At 35.9% G+C, this 20,287-nt stretch overlaps 1 protein-coding gene and 1 long non-coding RNA gene across 6 annotated transcripts; both read right to left on the reverse strand.

The window, feature by feature from the left end:
• Window positions 1–103: 103 nt before the first annotated feature.
• Window positions 104–5,123, reverse strand: LOC130943492 (uncharacterized). 4 transcript variants are annotated; one of them, XR_009071829.1, is made up of 4 exons: window positions 4,689–5,123; window positions 1,393–1,651; window positions 511–580; window positions 104–383 (listed from the first exon to the last, which is right to left on the reverse strand). It is a non-coding gene; the product is annotated as an uncharacterized LOC130943492 (long non-coding RNA). The 4 variants fall into 4 exon arrangements; XR_009071830.1 differs by adding an exon at window positions 3,474–3,519 and having other exon boundaries at window positions 104–580; XR_009071828.1 differs by having other exon boundaries at window positions 104–580.
• A 10,971-nt stretch (window positions 5,124–16,094) lies between these two features.
• On the reverse strand, window positions 16,095–20,278 carry LOC130944236 (uncharacterized protein At4g37920-like). 2 transcript variants are annotated; one of them, XM_057872457.1, is made up of 7 exons: window positions 19,987–20,278; window positions 18,849–19,007; window positions 18,303–18,640; window positions 17,689–17,857; window positions 17,069–17,313; window positions 16,612–16,799; window positions 16,095–16,529 (listed from the first exon to the last, which is right to left on the reverse strand). In XM_057872457.1, exons 2-7 carry the CDS (start codon window positions 18,988–18,990, stop codon window positions 16,370–16,372), a joined length of 1,242 nt encoding a protein of 413 aa, XP_057728440.1. In that variant the 5' UTR covers window positions 18,991–19,007; window positions 19,987–20,278; the 3' UTR covers window positions 16,095–16,369. The 2 variants fall into 2 exon arrangements, with proteins under 2 accessions (XP_057728440.1, XP_057728439.1); XM_057872456.1 differs by having other exon boundaries at window positions 18,303–18,643.
• Between the last annotated feature and the right edge of the window lie 9 nt (window positions 20,279–20,287).

A 20,287-nucleotide genomic window follows, 5' to 3' on the forward strand; every position in this document is an offset into this window, starting at 1 on the left:
GGGACAAATTTGAACCAACAGATTATCTTGATAGCATCTTGTTCTCTATAACAATTTCTTCGAAGCTATCAAATGTCCATAACCAATCAAAACACAAATAATATCAAGAGTCGGTAATGAAACAAAATTCATAAAGGATAAATTTCAATTAAAGAGTTCATTTTGTAGTGTAGAACAAACATCACTAGTAAAATGCATTTCACGTTACATAGCAATTGGACAAAGAAGAAACTTCCAAGTTGGAACATAGTCCCCTAATTACATTATTGCCCTCCCTCATAGGTCAGGAAATTGTTGTGTTACTTACCAAGAAAGAATTAGGCTTCAAGACTACGAAGAAGGATTCAGATTTCTTAGCTTGGCTTTGACTGAATCTAGTTGCTCTAACCAACATAAATTCAGGGGGAAAATATGTTATTAGAATTGTTTGGCACCTTCAAACATGGGTATCTCCTAAGAATTACATAAAAACATGTGAGAAAAACAGAGTCAAAGGTGAATAATTCTTACTTTGTTCAGTTGTTGTTGCTTTCTGGATGGTTGTGCGAAAATATAAGTTGCAATTTTTCTGATACACAGCCTGCAGCAAGAAAACAAAGCATGTCCTTTTAGACCTATTGGGTAATTATTTTAGAATAGAAATTGCCATGAAATATAGAAATATTAGAAGACACAAATTTTTTTAGAGGCTTCCTTCATACATGTACGGATTTTGTATAGAATGACTAAATTTGTCAAGTAATGATCAGGAGGATGAGTCACCACTCCCAATTATTTTTCAAATTCGTCACTCTTTTTTCAAAGGTAGAAACTCAAGTACAGTTAACTTCATGTGAAGTTAATAGCTGAGAATCGTTAAATAATTTGATAGGTTTGATTAAATTGTCATCAACTTCATATGAAATTAACTACAAATGAGTTTTTACAATAAAGGACGAATTAAAATTGCAAAGAACCACTTTATCCTCCATGTTCTTTGGTCAGGGACAAAATCAGAGGTTTACTCTTAAATTAACCTCCTAAGGACAATGGTTACAAATTTGATAAAAATGTGAACTAGTGCTACATAACATTTCTCAAGGGAATAAGAGGATAAAAGTAAGTCACAGAATAAACACATAGAATTGAATTCTCATTGCAACTAAACTAGTTTTCCTAACTCAAGAAATAACCCAATAGCAAGCTAGCAACATATGCTCCAAAATTGTAACTATTCTTATTCCAATTAATTTGTATAACTACACTTAGGTCCAGTACAGTTCCAATAGAAGCCAGAAAATAATTTGTTGTTCCCATCAAACTCAAGAAAGTGGGAAGCATAAAAACCCTACTTGAATATCAACACCCTAGAAGTATGGAGAAAGAGTAAAAAGGGGGTAGTAAGGTAATTACGGAGGAAGAGGGAAGGTTGTTGAGCTCAGCAATGGCAACTTCGTGGCGCCTCAGTTGCTTCGTGCATTCAGCAATGGCATTCGTATTATCGCTTGAACTCATCGTCTTTTTTTTTTTTTTTTTCCGATTGAGATTTTGATTTGAGGGGTGGATGGGGTTTTCCAAGGTTCTGAAAACCGAACCGGTCATCGAACAACTCTAATCATTGGTTTACTGGTTCATTGGTCTAACCGGTTCAACCGTAATCTAACCCGAGAAACTGTATATAATAAAATAATAAATAAATTATAAATAAATACTCTAAAATATAATTATAGTCTAATATAAATTTTAAAATGTCTACCAAATATAAAGTACTACATCAAGCAAAATCTAATATAATTTTTGATTTCATTAATTATTAACAATTTATCACTTATTAGTCATTATATCACAATTGAACTCATTAATATAGTTACAAGAAACAAAAAAAAAAATTCATTGAATTAACCAAACCAATAATAAAATATTCCATCATCTATTTATCTAGTTAATTAAGTTAATTCAATTCATCTATTTCTTCATTAAAAACAAAAATGACAAATTTATTTGTTCTATAACAAAAGACTAATCATGATGAACAAATAGAAGCTCTCACAAACTTTTAACAAAGTTTTCAGTATAATTTTAATAAAGATCAACAAGATCTTCAGCTGATTATAATTTTAGCCAAATTTGCGTACAATTTTAACAAAGATTAACAATTTTTTTTCCAAAAATTAACCAAGAAAAAAAAAACAGCAGTGAACTAATCATTCAATGATTCAATCAACACCAAGAATACAGAGTATAGACCATAGAGTACCGAACAGCACTGGAGTATAGCTAATCATTTAATGATTCAAGTTATGGAAGGAAAAGCTCTAAGATGGTTCAATCATCGCTAACAACAAGATATGTGTTCAATCTTGCTAGAATCAAACAACAATTCAACAATCATCAACCATCAACCACAATCTCAAATCTAATATCAGCAACAACAGAAATTATAGATTGCAAATTAGTAATTACGATGAAGCAGCAACACAAATTTGGCAACAGAACCAACTGCAACAACTAAAAAACTGCAAGCCAAAATTCAAAAATCAGAGATGCAGTAGAAGTAATAGAACTGCACATTGAGAGTTTAGATCTAAGAAATTCAATTGAGCGAAACATGACCACACTCACTGTGGATCTGTTGTCGCACGGCGGAGCAAAGCGATGGCACCGAGGTCGGTGCCTCGGTGAATGAGGAAGGAGAAGATACCGTAATTGAAGGCAGCGACAGGGTGCCGAATGGCAATGAGGACGGAGGTGCGATGAACGGTGGCGCGATGAACGAGAGTGGCGCTAGTGGTTCTGCGGGGGTTCTTCACCGTGAACCCGCGAACAAGCACGCCGGCGTTCACGCTACGCAAAAAAGAGACAACGGGAGCACTGAGCACTGACCTTCGGCGAGCAGAAGAAGACGACGGCGACCAGAGGGCAGACGAGGACAACGGCTACCAGAGGGCAGACGAGGACAACGGCAACGAGAGGCCAGACGAAGACGAAAGCGACCAGAGGGCAGACGAAGACGACGGCTACCATGATGCAGCTGCTCGACGAAGACGACGGCGGTGGTGGAGGCTAGGGTTGCCATTTGAGCCTTTGGATTTTGGAGGCTAGGGTTGCTTTTTGATTCAGGAAGGGGGCTGGGGGGTCACACATGGTCTTCCGTTTTCAAAGTTCAAAGCAAGGTTCAGAAAACCGTACCGGTCATCTAACCGTTCTAGTTATTGGTTCACTATTTCATTGGTTTAACCGGTTCAACCGGAAAAACTGTTTTATAATAAACACCTGATTCTATAAAAATTCAATGAATAAAGCAACTGGTTCTAAACACTCTTCTACTGCATTTTTTTACTTCAAAAGGGGATCATAAACAACTAGTTCTATGAATAAACAAACTACAACGATATGCAATGCCAAAAATAGGCCAATGATATAAAATAATAAAGGGTTTCTCTTTTCAATTCTATGTTCAAGCTTGTAGCATACCAGAATCAACAGAATAATACCGTTAAAATAGTCTTCCTTCTTAATTCTTATATACCTCAGAATTTCCTACAAAATGAAAATTGAACACAACACAGCTTTAAAACAAAAACAAAATAACACTCAGAAATCAATCACCTCGTCTAAACACAGCCTTAAAACAAAAAAGAACAACATTCAGAGTATGAGCATTAATCACAAAAAATTGATTTCTGAAACAACAAAAACAGCAGAACAACATTCAGAGTTTGAGCATTGATCACAAAATATTGATTTATGAAACAAAACAAAAACAGAAGAACAACATTCAGAGTTTGAGCATTGATAACAAAAAATTGATTTCTGAAACAAAACAAACACTGCAAAACCAACAGAACAGCATTTAGAGTTTGAGCATTGATCACAAAAAACTAATTTCTGAAACAAAACAAACAATCAACAAAACAATGAAAACAGAATTTTTTTTCTTCCTTTAGAAGAAGAAGAAAACAATGAAAACATGAAGCATATAATAAATCAATGATCACCAATATCCAGCAAGAATCTCAAAGACCGTAAATATACAACAACAATTTAGCAAATAAACAAGAACAAAACCTAAATAGAAAATCCAACAAATTAAATCACAGAAACCGAACAATTTAGCAAATTAAAACAACAGCAGCCCAACAATTTAGCAAATTATCAACTTAACAAGTTCAAGAACAGAAAACCACAAAATAAAATAAAATAAAATAAAAATAACAGAAGAACAACAGAACAACAACACAAGAACAATTAGCAAATTAACAAGTTCACACTAACAGTTAAAATTTACCAGAAGAACACTAATACAAGTGGAATCATCGTGCCAATATGTTTTCTACAAAGATGCTATTTGTGCAGCTAAAATTTCCTAATTACTAAGATCCAATTATTCTAATTTCACATGCAATCAACTTACTAAGTTTCTAAAAGCTAGAAATGATAAAACCAACCCGAAATATGGTTAAAGCATTTCATCAAACATGTTGAGTGCGGTAAACTTGAAACTAAATAAGAGAATTCAAAGCTTAGTATCAATGTGATAGAGAAGAGAACATAACTATTGTATACTTTAATTCAGTCTATGAAAAAATCCAAACCACTGCCAAATCAAATAGTTACTTATTGTAATAGAAATAAGAAGTTGCAGAGTTTGAAGCAGAGTATTGGTGTTGTGTGAGTGTATTGTCTGGTGGTGGGTTTAGGGAACTCACGGCGGCTCGACGGCTAGTGGAGCGCGCGGGTTGGTCGCAGAGTTTGAAGCAGGGCAACGTGGCTTCCAGACGAACGCGAACCCGAACGGTGAAGGGCGAGTGAACGCGAACGGTGAACCCCGAGCAAACTTGAACGGCGAAGAACGCGAACGAAGACGACGGCTGAACGAAGACGCGAACGTTAACGGCAACCAACGGCGGCGGAAGCGCGGCTGAGCAGACAAAGACGACGGACGCCGAGCTCGAGGAAGCAGCTGCGATCGGTGACAGCGAACGGGGGTTGAAGACTTGGAGCACGAGGGAAGCTAGATAGACGGACGGACGGCGGCAGTATGCCACTCCTTGCGGCGGCGGTGGTGTAGGTTTACAGTGCTAGGGTTTTTTGGCTGAGTTTCTGTGAATGAAAGAAAGGGAGGGAGAAAGGGACGAAACGAAGGAGCTTCAGAACCAAGAGTGAAAGTAAGCAAATTTGGCAAAAACGACGCCGTTTCTTTTAAACCGGTCGGTTCCTTGTCCGGTTCAACCGGCCGAAAACCGGCCAGTTCGACGGTTTTCCTCTGATTTTTTGAGAAGCGGTTTTAAAAGGCAAATCGAACCGTAATTGCTGCCGATTCACAGTTAGACCGGTCGAACCGGCCGCTTTGGTTTTTAAAACATTGGTTCAAAGACTCAGCAAGCCTAAAATGGCGTCGATTTCTTCAAACCGGCCGATTTCTTGATAAACGGTTTCACATGTCTGCCAGGACCAATCCAATTAATGAAAATGCGATTCCAAAATTAAATTGGAAGTTTGGAACCAACATTCAGATCTTAATTGGAGGAAAAAAAAAAAGAAAATAAACATAATATAAAAAAAATACAAAAGTCAAGAATATTTTTTGAAAAAAATAGGGGAATTTCCCCTGATTCTCATTATTATTTTTTCTTTCAAAATGACGAGCTAATAATACCATAGAAGGAAGAAGAATTAATGATGATCAGTATTTTTTTCGTATGACATATGAAGCATGGACATTTTGCTGAGTTATCGTGTTCACGTGTTAGACACATTTTGAATACGACATTCACCGACACTCGTCGAACACGCATATTTGTTGTGTCTAAATCGTGTCTTAATAAAAAGTAAAAAATTTTTTACTTTAGACACACCTAAATACCATCACGTGTCAGCGTGTCCAATCTTATTCTTAACGCATATTTTTGAAATAAATTTAAATATAGTATATATTATTATTTATTAAAATCAAAAAATATTTTAAATGCTTAATATAATTAAAGTAAGATATTAAAAATAATTTAAAAAATTAATTTATATTTTAATATTAACAAAATATCAAAACATTATTATAATTTATTTAAAAAATATTTTATATTTTATATTTTATATGTATGCGTTGATTTTAAAATTTACGTATCCACAGGCACGGACCTACGTGCTATGACAGGGGCACTTGTCCCCACTCCGATTTCAATTTCTTTTAAATATATATATATATATATATATATATATATATATATATATATATATATATATTTTTATTTTAAATTTTAAATAATTCTATTATAAATAAATTAAATCCAATTATTTAAATTTTTAAATTTATTTTATCTTGACTATTAAATAATCTAATCAAATTTAATCTTCTTTCATTTTCAAATTTCAGCCGTCACTACTCTTTTATTTTATTAAAACATTTTTCTTACTTTTCAACTTTTTTTTTCTATTCATTTTTCAATGGTCATTTTTTTTCATCAAAAAATAAATTTTAAATATTTTTTATATAATTTTTTATGACTCTATGTATCTTTTAATTTTATTATTTTTCTTTTTGATATTTTCAATTGTAAATTTTAATTCAAACAATTATAGTTTAAGTATTAATCTAATTTGTTATTCTCTTCATAAATTTATATATTTTATTTTATTCTTAATTTACTTATCCTTATTATTTATTTGTTTATCTTTTGTTCTATTTTATTAGTAATTATGTTGCATATAAAATTCTGAAGTCAATTGATCAATTTATTAATTTAGAATATATACTTTTTTATTTTTAGAAATAATATGAAAAATATTTTAAAAAATATATTTCGTCTTATTTTATTATATGTAATTTTTTTTTCTTGTATTCGAATAATTAATGTATATTTTTATTTTTTAAAATTTAAATTAATATTTTTTTAAATGTAATGTATATTATTTTTGTCCCCTAATATAAATTTTTTGGGTCTGTTACTGCTATCAACATATCCTGTGTCTCGTGTCGTGTCATGTCTCATGTCCGTGTCCGCACAATATAGCGTACGACGGAACCAATTTTTTTCATAGAAATTGAATAAAAAGTGTGAAATAAAATGCAACAGTCGTAAATATGGACAATAACTATACCGACATAGCTATAATTTCTATGCTAGTCCACCATCGCCGAATTAGGGGGTCTGTCCAAAATGATATCTAAACATAATAATGAGATAACTAGAAATATATTTTAGGAAGACACTTCTTAGTTCCAGTCTTCCCAAGTGATCTTTCCTAAAAATATGTTTAGATATTTTGATTAAACTCATAAGTGGAGAATATATAAAGATTGAAATCTTTGTTGAATAACCCCCTCCACTCGATCAAATAAGTCCATGATAAAATCATCCCAATTACAATTGTCAAAAGTTGCTTTTCAGTAAAAAAAAGTGGGGAACAACAACATAGTGGAGGACAACATTTCCACAAGCAAGGAACCACTATCGTAAGTTCGTAACCACCAGGAGAAATTTCCAAATTAGAATCAATGTCCAATTCCATAAGCAAAATTGGCCAGCCAATCACCGACCACAATGATGAAAAGCAAATAGTTAATACATGCAATATATTCATATTAGTAAGATTGACCAAATCTGTATTCTATTGCTTATTTTTCTGGATTTAATTACACACGGAGGAATAAAGGGGGGAATAGATACAAAAGGCTGTACATTTATCTGCAAAAATTACACCTACAAATATTTTATTCCAATTCTCAATTTCCAATATGTCATTTTCCTATCTCAAATATGCCATACCATATGCAAAGTTCACATTCCCCTACTCTCACCCAGTTTTCAACATGCTTTTGAAACCAAAATAACCAGGACCTAACTTTATATTAGACGCTATAATTATCAAGAATTGTCTAGCTTTTTCCGAGGCTTAGCTGATTCTATTGTTTAAAGAAAATGTCTAAACCCTTGAATCAATGCATTTAATTCAGGGCTTACAGATTGGTAGACATCTAAGACTCATGCTCCATATAAAATGATATCGAGCTTGTAATTTAAATAACTTGTAATAATAAGCTTGAAGAGAGAAAGGCTGATAATACAGCCTTGAGCAAAGAAAATAGAAGAGAGTAAAACGAGATTGAGATTGAGAGAAAAAGAAATTTTGGAATGATTTAATTAATTCAGGGAACTAAAACTATGTGCAGTGTAGATAGTTGTACAAATAGGAATAATAAATAACTAACTAGTGGTGTAGAACTTAGATCTAACAGACTAACTAACTTGCCAGCTACACAAAACTATTCTACAACTATACAAAAAAAACTCTAACAAATTACTATTTTACTGCATTTTCAGTTTCATTTGGCAATGCAATGCATGCAGCTGTATTATGTTACAGTCCCCTGCAAGCTGGTATTACTTGGGTTGTGCAAATCAAGTAAGCCCAGCTTGGAAAGCAAGTGAGAAAATGGTCTGAGAGCAAGGGGTTAAGTGAAAAGCTCTGCAGGTTGCTCACTAGAGACAATGTGCCTGAGATTAGAAATCCCTTCTTTAAATTTGTTTCGAACCACATGACAATCCACCTAAACATGCCTGGTTCTCTCATGGAATACAGGATTTGATGCAATGTAGATAGCTGAATTATTGTCACAAAAAATATCGACCGGAAGAGGAGGGTGAATATCAAATTCTTTTAACAGCTTGAGTAACCAAATAAGCTCACAAGTGCCATTAGCAAGGACACGATATTCAGCTTCTGATGAGGACCTTGAAACTGTGGCTTGCTTTTTACTCTTTCAAAAAAAGAGAGTGTGGCCAAGAAAGAAGCAATAGCCACTAATGGATTTTCTAGTGTTTTTGCTAGCACCCCAATCAGAATCTAACCAGAGAGTTTAAAAGAATTGTTGGCTGAGAAGAATAGGCCTGTTGCAGGGGATTGCTTTAGATATCAAAAGACTCGATAGGCTTTCGTTAAGTGAGCATCAATGGGTGAATCCATGAACTGAGATAAGCACCCAACTGAATAGCTTAGGTCAGGTCTTGTATTTGTAAGATATAGAAGTCTGCCCACCAATCTGCGATACATGGTTGCATCAAGAAGAGTAGAACCTGAATCCTTAGACAGGGAGGTAGTATACTCCATAGGCATAGAAGCTGGCTTGGCACCAAATAAGCCACAATCCGTGATTAAGTCTAATGCATATTTCCTTTGATACAGTGCGATACTGATTTTGTTGTGCGCCACCTCCATACCAATAAAAAACTTGAGGATGCCAAGATCCTTAATCTTGAATTTATCATCTAAGAAAACCTTAACGGCCTGAATTTCATCCGGATCGTTTCCTGCCACCACTAAATCATCCACATAAACAAGGATGGCAGTAAATCTTGTACCGGTGGATTTAGTAAACAATGAATGATCATTTTTAGATTGAGTGAACCCCAAGTTAGCAAGAGCAGCAGAGAGTTTGATGTTCCACTGGCAACTAGCCTGTTTCAAGTCGTACAAAGATCTCGTCAACTTGCAAACTAACTTGGGATTTGAACATTGCAGTCCCTTTGGGAGTGGAGGTCGCCATGAAGGAAAGCCGTATTCACATCAAGCTGATGAAGGTGTCAGTTCTTCGCTGCGGCAATGGCAATGCAAGGAGAACTCTCATAGTGCTCATCTTCACAACGGGACTAAAGGTGTCAATGTAGTCCACTCTAGGAATTTAAGTGAAGCCTTGGGCAACAAGCCGCGCTTTGTGTCTCTCAATGGTGTCATCCGGATTGAATTTGGTACGAAAGATCCATTTACAACCAACTGCATTCTTTCCAGGAGAAAGAGGAGTGATGATCCAGGTCTTGTTTTGCTCATGAGCAGTGAGTTTTGCCTCAATGGCCTTCCACCAGCAATCATGCATGACAGCCTCAAAATAGTGTTTGGGATCTGGGTTATTTATGAGTGAAGAAGTAAAGGCCAGGTGCTTGGGAGAGAGAATAATGCATATGACAAATGATGAGAAAGAGGATACTTACAAGTTGGAAGGTAATTGGATAGCATTCATTGGATCTCTATGTGATGAAATGTGGAAACAATGAAAATCTTTAAGATAAGACAATTGTTTTCTTTCTTGTTCAAATCTTCTAAAAATTGGTACAGTAGGTGGAGGTTCAATGTTAGTGGATGTATGGTCTAATGGTGCTTGTGCTAATGCTGGTTCCAATGCTAAGGATGATGAAGAAGTAATTATGTCATGAGAGATGCCATTGGCAATGTAGAACTTATAGATGAATCTGATGCAATGCTTATGGTGGGAGGTGCTGGTGTGTTATGATGAGATGCAGCTGTATTATGTGTGAAATTATCATAGTAAAATACAAAAGGGTCAGAATTTGACGACTTCAATGGATGTTGATGTATGGAAGAGAGATCGTTTGTCACTTGTTTAAAAGAAAAATGGTGCTCATAAAATTCAGTGTTTCTTGATATGAAAAGTTTTTTTTGTTTCAAGTCAAACAGAATGTATCCTTTTGTGCTTGATTGATATCCGAGAAAAATATATTTTCGAGCTCTTGGATCTAATTTTCTTCTATCAGCACTTAAAGTAATGGCAAAAACAAGACAACTGAACACCTTGAGAGAATTTAAATCTGGTTTAGCGTTGAAAAGAGCTTCATAAGAAGTTTTATGATTTAAGAAAGTGCTTGGCAGTCTATTGATTAAATGTATCGAATATTGCACTCCATAGTGCCAAAAATATTTTGGAACATGAGAATGAAATAAAAGTGTTCTTGCAACATTCAATGTGTTGATGCTTCCTCTCAACAATTCCATTTTATTGAAGAGTCTCAACACAAGATGTTTGATGCAATATTCCTTTTGAGTTGTAGAAAGAATCCATTTTAAACTCCATTCCATTATCTGTTCTAATTTGTTTAACGATTTTATGAAATTGGGTTTGCACCGGTTGAACAAAATTTTCACCAATTTTGCAACTTCTGATTTCAATTTCATGCAATAAATCCAAGTGAACCTTGTTTTATTTTCTACAATAGTAAGAAAGTATTTATAGCCAGAAGTTGATAGAATTGAGAGTGACCCCAAAATATCTATGTGTATTAAGTCAAACACTTTCAGAGTGTGTGTTACTAGTAGAAAATGACAATTTCTTTTGTCTAGCAAAGTGACAAGAATCACAAACATGAGATGATGAGATGCACTCGATGAATGAAAATGTATTTTTCATTATGGACATTCTACTATATGGTAGAAGACCTATTCTAGCATGCCATAAGGTTCCTAGATTTTGCTGCACTATCAGATTTATTGAGGGTGTAGGAACCGGATTTTTCACGGATAAAATCATTTAAATGTCCAAATTAAATTCCGGAAAGTTAGGATGAGAATTTGGGAATTTAAATATGATTTTTGGACTCAGTAGGTCCTTCCGAGTCAGAAAATGTGTTTTCTGCGAAAAATCGTGAAAAACTGCGAACCGACAGTCGAACCGGTTCAAGTCTGCCTGGTACCGCACGAGAAAAAGTAGAAACAGAAAAAACCTTAGAAAAACATTAGTAATAGAAAATCGGGCGTTAATTTTAAAGGTTTGGCTCGAAGTTGGGCCAAACAGGCTAAAAATACTAACGGGTTGGACCGGGCTCAAGTTGGGCCCAAGCCCAACATATATAAGGTTCACTTAATGAACCAAATCAGCAACAACACTCAAACACACCTACACTCACGCTGAAATGAAGAGAGGAAGAAGAAACCCTCTTTTGGCACTATTCATCATCTTCTTCCCAAGCTCATATCTTGAGCTATAGAGCTCCGATCGTCGCACCGTTTGCGACTACGCATTTCTTGTGAAGAGCTCTACAAAATCCATCTAAAAAACTCTTGAGATAATCATGAAATCTTCCTAGTTCCTCTCTTTAAAGTTTCGAGTTTTTAGGGTTTTGGCTAAGTGAGGTTTTGTGATTTTTGGGTGTTTAGGTACACTCTAGCCTTTGATTGATATTGGTTTTGCCTTTCAAAACTGTTGGATAAGGTAAGAGGCAGTGAAACTCTTGTAAAATTTCAATTGTAATGAGCTCTATGTTGATTTATGATGGTTTGTGCACATATAGCTTGGTTATGGTGAGTTTGGAGTTTGTTGATGCTTGTTGGAGAATCTTGGTGGCTTAGATTGTGCTTGAAAGCTTGTCTTGGGCTCAATTTAGGGTTTTGGTGCATATTGGGGATCGACCAAGGTATGGTTTTGGTTTTCTCTATGTAGTATATAATATTCATGGACACTTAGGCTAGTGACTTATAGGATAGGTATGCATGATAATGGTTGATGAGTTGGGAATATTGATGTATGATGATTTATTGTAAATTGGTGATGATAGGGTGATGATTGACTATGTGAATTCGACAAATGAAGTGTGATGATATGTGTGATGTTGGAATTGATGAATTGGTAAAGTGGTTGGAAAATGTGAAAGAAGATTGATTAGCCTGTGTGTTAGGTGATATATGGATGTTGAGGAAGAGGAGAAGGTTATGTGAATGAAAGTATGGTAATATTGGTGTAATATGGCGCAATAGGTTAATCTTGATGAAAAATGGAGTTTTTGAATGGTTTGGTATGATTTGGAATGTGTATGGTAAGAAATTGTGGAAATTGTGAAGTTTGGTAAATTTAGGTTTTTGGGTGAACTTTGTTCGATCATAATTTTTTTCTCGATTTTCGAAATTGATTGAAATTTGTTTATAATTAAAGATCTTTGAAAACCCTTTAAATCGATATAAAGTTTGAAGAATTTGGAATTTTAGGAAGGAAGTTATGATCATTCAAAGTTGGTGTTAAAAATATGAAATTCTGCAAAGTCACAGAATTTTATGATTTCTGATGTGTGCGCACGCACAGCTTTGTGCGCGCACATAACCCTGCGAAAATTTTGATCTGTGTGGACGCACACACCTGTACGCATGCACACACCTGTGCGCACGCACAGGCAGAGAAGTGCCTACTGGTTGCAGCGCTAGCACAGTTGGTGCGCACGCACATTAGAGGAAGAATTTCAACCTGTGCGGACGCACAGGCCTGTGCGGATGCACACGTTGGGGAGGCCAGTCTGTTGGAGGCGCTGACACAGGTTGTGTGAGTGAACAAATCCTTTTGAGTTTTGACCCTTGTGCGTACGCACACCCCTATGCGTACAGGCGCAAAACCCTGGATAGTGATCCGAGCACTATATCTCGGGGGTTCCCACACCATGAATCCGAAGGACAACATCTCCATGGAGATGTGTCGGGTTGGCAGTTGAATTGACAATGTGATATCATAGCCAATAGAGCAGGCATTCATCATATATATTTTCTATCTGTTTGTATGCTTTGTTTACTTGTAATGGCTTGCCTAATTGAATAACATGCTTACTTGCTATCTAAATTATTTGTCTTATATGCTTCTACTTGTGCTTTACTTGCATTGTATATTACCTGTGTTTTTTACTGGATTGAGGAGGTTTGGAAGGCGGTGGCGATGGGATCGCATGGAGGATCAGTTGGTGAAGGCTGTAGGATAGTGGTGTTTGGTTAGAGTAGAAATCCCCTAAGATAGATGACATGGTTTATTTAAGTCAATGTTGGTATATTATGCTTATCTGTTTTAGAATGCTTAAGTTTGAAATCTTGTGATGGATATGGAGTTTAAGATTGCCTTTGGCGTCCCGGGGTCTTATATCCTACATCACTGGGCACTGTTACCATACTGAGAACCTCCGATTCTCATACCATAATTATGTTGTGTTTTTCAGATACAGGTCGCAACCCACCTCGGTGAGTTGTTTTGGATGGTGACAGAAGCGGAAGATCTTGGATTCTTTTAGAGTCTTTTGGTTTATTTTGTTTATACATCTCTCCTTTTGTATTTTGTTTTGCCTAGAGGCATATATTTGAGAGAACAAAATATGTATAAGTTGTTTGCACTGTATAATTCTGTTTACCTGTATATGGCTAGCCGGCTTAAACTCCGCGAGTCGTGACTAGTTTCCTATGATATTATATACTTATCTTTTGTTATATCTTATCTGTTTCTCGTGCCTTAAGCTAGTAGTTTCGTTAGTACGTTTTGTGCTTTTAAAATTCTGTTTTTGAGCTATATCCTTCATCGGACTTCTAGATTATACTATTCTTTCTATATATATATATATATATATATATATATATATATATATATATATATATATATATATATATATATGTATGAGTTTAAAACTGTTGTAATCTTTGATTAACCTTTACTTTACGGCACGACATAAGGCTTAGGCTAATTAATGTGTTACAGAGGGTATATGAACTGCTGGTGTAGTTAGTTTTCAAGGTTGAGCATTCATCATATAGAGATCACCAATGACATTTGTCCAATCATCTTCAATGATGGGAGTACATGTATCTCACAAGAAGAATTAGTGAATTTTAATTCACAATGCAATGATTTTGTGAGTTTAGAAACTGAAATTAAATTATATTTGAAGCGAGGTATGAATAAAATATTGGTAAGGATCAAATTGTTCGAAAGTTGTACAGTGCCACAAATGTTTGTAGTGATGGTGGAGCCATCAGGTAGATTTACTAAGAATGGCTTCATGTAAAAGAAAATTTTAAAAGACTCTTGAAGGTACGATGCATAATCAGTGGCTCCACTGTCAAGTATCTAAGAGGTTTTATTAAAATTTGATGACATATTCAAGAAATGCCTACTTTTTGGCTGAGTGAGGGTGGCCGAAGAAAAGATGTGGTTAACACTATTGGAAGCTGGCATGAATGGTTGTTGGAGGAGAGCCAGTAAAGTTTTATTTCTGATCTGGAGTTAACACAAGTAATTTATCGCTACTCTTTTCATCCGAGCCAGAATCAGTGATCTCAGCACTGGAATTCTCAACTGGAATTCTCAACTGTCCCTGTAGTGCTGATTTGATTAGCTACTCGCTGTTTTAAGTGAGCAGGAAAGCCTTTTTTCTTGCTGCAAGTTTCTGCTAAATGACCAATTCGATTACAATAGCTACAAAGCTTGGAAGTGTATTCTCGACCATATGATTTCTGAGTGCCTCCTCTACCTGTACTTCTCCCATGGCTTCTGCCTCTCGCTGGGAATGAACCACCTCCAGCCGAGTCTTGCACTTCCAAAGAATTAGTTACAATTTTAATATCAAACAACTCACAATTCAACTGTCGTTCCTGTTGAGTTGGCATAACTAGCACAATATTGATTTCAGGCAATGGCTTCATAAGCATAATTTGTGATTTAACAGTGGAATATTGTTCATTCAAACCTCTCAAAAATTTAACAACATATTCTTCAGATGCATGATCTCGAACGATTTTTAATCCACAAGAGCAACCACTCACACAAGGAACACAATTAAGGATGGCATGTAAATTTTCTAATTCTTTCCAGATAGCCTTCAACATTGTAAAATAAGAAGTGATAAAGAGATCACCTTGTTTGAGTGCATAGAATTCCTCTTTCAACTCACCTACTCAAAAAACATCTCCATGCAAATAACGATGCCTCAAATCGTTTCACAAATCTGCATCTGAACTAATCCACATCACGCTTTTAGCAATCTCAGGACTGAGAGAGAGGTTGATCCAAGAGAGAAGAAGATTGTTGCACCTGTCCCATGCTTTGAAAGTAGGATCGCCTTCGGTCGGTTTCGAAATCAATCCTTCAAGGAACTTCACCTTGTTCTTCGATCTCAGTGCTCTCCACATGTCATGCGACCACTGGTAATAATTTTGCGGCGTTAGCTAGAGCAGAATCAGAGGAGTTCCAGGACTTTCTTCTAGATGAAAAAATAAGGACTGATCGGATCGGAAATGGTAGAAGAGGAGCCGGATCTGCCGATGTGTGCTTGAAATTGAGAGAATTGACACATGAAACTAGTGAATCTCTCAAAATCTGCAGTGAAATTCGATGAATGACTTGCATTCGGATCTGGTGAGTGATCTGTCATTTCTGACTTTGGAGGCTCTGATACCATGTAAAATAATATCGAGCTTGTAATTCAAATAACTTGCAAGAACAAGCTTGAAGAGAGGGAGGCTTGTAATGCAGCCTTGAGCAGAGAAAATATAAGAGAGTAGAACGAGATTGAGATTGAGAGAGAAAGGAATTTTGGAATGATTCAATTAATTCACAAAACCAAAATTATGTGCAATGTATATAGCTGTACAAATAGGAATAATAAATAACTAACTAGTGGTGTAGGACTTAGATCTAACAGACTAACTAACCTGCCAAGTATACAAAACTAACTCTACAGCTATACAAAAATAACTCTAACAGATTGCTATTTTGCTGCATTTCAGTTTCATTTGGCAATGCAAAGCATGCAGCTGTATTATGTTACACTCCAAGTGCACCCATATTTTTAAGCTAAGCTCAAATTCACATGAAATTCCTTTCCACAACAGTTTTAAGGACCTCCAATTTTTGGATGACCTCTGGATTCAGCATATCCCTTGCTTCCCTAATAAGGGTACCTTCTGTGCTCAAATGATAAGTATCCACCACAGTCTTTATCCATGTGTGAAGTTTCTCTGGTGTCCTAAAAATTAATAACGAAATGGTTAACACAACTGTAAGTAAATTCTATTTCAATAAGTTAAAATCCTAAAATTAATACATACGTATACAAGTTATCAACATCGATTCCTTCAAGTTCTTCTCCAGGTGTAAATGTATCTTTGAGAGCACACAGTTGTTCCTCAGGATCCTCAATTCTAATAAGATATTTGATAATTCGAATCTCTTTTGGCACAAGTCTCTGTAGGTTTCCCACGGCAGTCTTGTATAAATGATAAAGTACATCTTTTACCTGCATACAATAATATAAGAAAATGGCAAGATTTACATATAATGTTATGGCAAACATAAATCTGAAATGAGTAGACCCTTTTATGACATCTCTCCTTTAACAAAAATGGAATTCCCATGTGGTTACACTACCAGTGTACCCTAAATAAACTATATTAGTTGCAAACTTGCAATAATCATACAAAAATTTCTTAACCTTCGAGCTCATAAAGTTAAGTAGATATATCAACATAGATAGGAATAGGAAAATGCAGATTTCATCATCAATACCTCATCTTTCATCATGTTTGATTCCTTAGCAGCCGACCAAGCTTTGGTGATCATCAATACCAATGTGGAATCAAGTTCTTTTTTTTCAGCCAAACTGTCTATTTTTCTGCAGGCAGCATCAAGTGAGGGCGAATTGAAAATATCTTGGAATTTCAACTCTGCTTCATTTAACTTTTCCATGCTTTCGGTTGCATCGTCATAGGCTTGTACAGCAGCCAAGCAAATGTTCCCAAGCTTTGCAAGTTCTTGTCACAAAAAAAAGGAAGGTTATAAACAAACAAATTAATTAAATATGCAGGACTGAACTACCGCCATTAGTATTCTGAGGATCAATTAATATTATTCTAGTTTTTAAGTTTCGATCAAGGGTACTAAAATTTACACAAATTTAAGAGTCTAAGTTTCTTCTACCTCATTAAAGTTAATTTATGGCAAATAAGAAAAATAATGTAATTGTTCAGAATACATCCAAAACTCAGAACTGAATGAACTAAATGTGGCTTGATAATTTACAAGACAAGAAATGAAGATGACACATTTTGATATGAGATTGGAAACTAAATCCAAAGTGTTATAGAAAATAGACAAAGATGCTATAAGCCTGTAAAACAAAATCCTACCATTTTGCATTTCAGCATTGTCATAGTAGGATTCAGCTACAGTATGAAGGTGCACAAAGAATTCTTTTGTAAAATCTTTACGACGCTTGGCGACAATGTCAGTAATTCCTGATGGGTCCCCTTTGATAACTTCAAGTAGATCATTATGTCTTTGCACATCCTCATCAATCTGCACAAGAACTTTTTAATAAAATTGCAACATTCCCTACTTTATGCCTCCCAAATAAATACAGCTTACAGTAGGACTGCATTACAAAAATACAATAATGATCATATCCCATTCAAACTGTGGCAAAACAAAAATGGGGGACTGAAAAGCAAGGACATATTATTCCGTCCTTCCTTTCTTTCTTTCTTTCACACCTTGTCCGTGCACATAGCAATATGGTTACACCCTATAAACACTACAAATGGTATATCCTTAAACTCTTAAAGTGCAGGACTATTTCCTTGATACAACCATCTGTCTTGTTAGGCCATTACAAATGGTGTTTCCAGGGCTTCAAGCTTTGACCTGTAACAAATTTCCAGTATAACAGTGTGGTTTGTACTATCTAACACCTTTTTTATTTCATATTCATTTCTTGTCTTACAAATAGTGCACATGGTAATACCTCTTTAAGCTTCCTTCCAAGGCGGAGCAGCCTCTCCTTCATTGTGGGATCAGCCTCGACATCTGCCCTATCCTGACATCGCTTGAAGAAATGGGGCCTAATGCTGTCCCACTCCCTGCTAAAAGCCAGCAACCTCCTCCAATCGGTAGGTGTGGGCTTGTCAACCATGAAAACACCAATAAGCTTATCACACACCCTAACCATTCGACTCTCATCCAACAGTACCTCTTCTTTTCCACCGCCACCGCCACTGCCATCATCAACATCAACACTGCTTCCAGAGGAACTGGCAGAGGACAAGCCTTCACTAACAGTTAGACAGTGCCACAACCTTCCCCCTGCTTCATATCAAAAATAAAAAAAATTGTTCACAATGGCAGCCCTATGATCTCTTGAAACATAGAAAACAAACAAAACAAAAGAAAATATGGATAAATTTTGCTCTGCAAGTTTGTTATAGGCATTTATACAAACAGATGGAGCGCAAACTTGAGTACTAGGGTAACTAACAATTGTAACTAACTGAATAATTAAGTGGTTAATTACCTGTGGTTGGAAAATTGAGGCGCGGAAATGAAAGAGAAGTTTTTGAGGGAAAAGCAAGAAATGGAAGAGTAGGTTGGGTAGTGGACAATACTAGAGGAACTGAATAATAGCGCGACGGAAGAATCATTGCATGTGACTCCATTTAGCAATAACACAATCCTGAAATACACAATGCTCTCTTAATTCCAAATTAAACTTGAAAAGTTCAAAATCACACCATGTATTCAAAAGATAAATAAATAAGGTAATCATATTCTGGTACACATAGAAACCTGAACAGGAGTGGTTAAGATAAAAGTTAATATCAAAGTGGTGCTTTACAATCCTAGACTACCTACAGCCATCAAATACGGCTAAAATTCACATCAGGATGTGTAGCATCATGTAATTCACTCAAGTGAATCCTATTGAAGAAAACTTGAAAGTTGAAACTTGAAACCAATCCAAAAATTGATAGTCCAACATAATGCTGCTCAATGTAGCTAGACTAATACAGAAAAGTCACAGAGTTTAGCAAATCATTGAATCAGAAGACACATCATTAGACATGTACAATTTTCAGCAACAAAGTTCCAAGCAGTGAACAAAAAGAAACCCAACATGCACTATCCTTCTCTAATTTACCAGACAAAAATGCCATCAAATCCTCTTCTCACCCCCACAACCCCTTGCAAAAATAATCAAGAGCATAGTGGAGGGTGGGATCCTGATCATTGATCACTAATGGTAGGGTGCATTTCAAAACAGGAGATTTCAAAATCAATGGATAGATCCCTCAGAAAGCCAAGTATCAACATAGTAGGGGACACAGCTTCAAAATCGAAAACAGGTTTCTCAACCCCTTCACAAGCAAGTTGCGCAGAGGGAGCCCCCATGTTTGTTTTGATTTCGATTCCGGTACCCATTAAAACAAAGTAACAACCTTCAAGATTACTAAAATTTTTCTCACAGGGAAAAATCCACGTACTGACGGAGAATAGAAAAACAGAAAAAAAGGCAGAACCAGAGCTAATCAACAATCAAATAATCACTCAATAAAAAATTAGTACCACAAAAAATTCAAATTTTTAATAACCATTCGATGACTTTTGAGCAAAGAACGAAGAACAAAGAATGAAAAAAAAAATGAAGTCATTGCCTTCGTTCTAAGCAGTCTGAGCAGAGGGGCAGAAGCGCGACCGAGACGGAGACCAGGAGGCGAGCACGACGACTAACGGCGGCAGAAGCGTGGCTGAGCAAACGAAGAGAAGACGGCGGACGGCGTGCTCGAGGAAGAAACTGCACTTGGTGAATGAGGAGAGGGGTTGGAGACTCGGACTCGACGCCCAAACGAAGACGGTGGTGTTGAGCGTGACGGATGCCGGCAGAAGAGCGGCCGTGGAGGAGGCTACCGCTAGAGTTTGGCTTAGTTTGATAAAATCTTTATTTTTTAAAAGTAA

The sequence above is a fragment of the Arachis stenosperma genome, chromosome 8, assembly GCF_014773155.1.
Source record: "Arachis stenosperma cultivar V10309 chromosome 8, arast.V10309.gnm1.PFL2, whole genome shotgun sequence".
Taxonomy (NCBI): domain Eukaryota; kingdom Viridiplantae; phylum Streptophyta; class Magnoliopsida; order Fabales; family Fabaceae; genus Arachis; species Arachis stenosperma.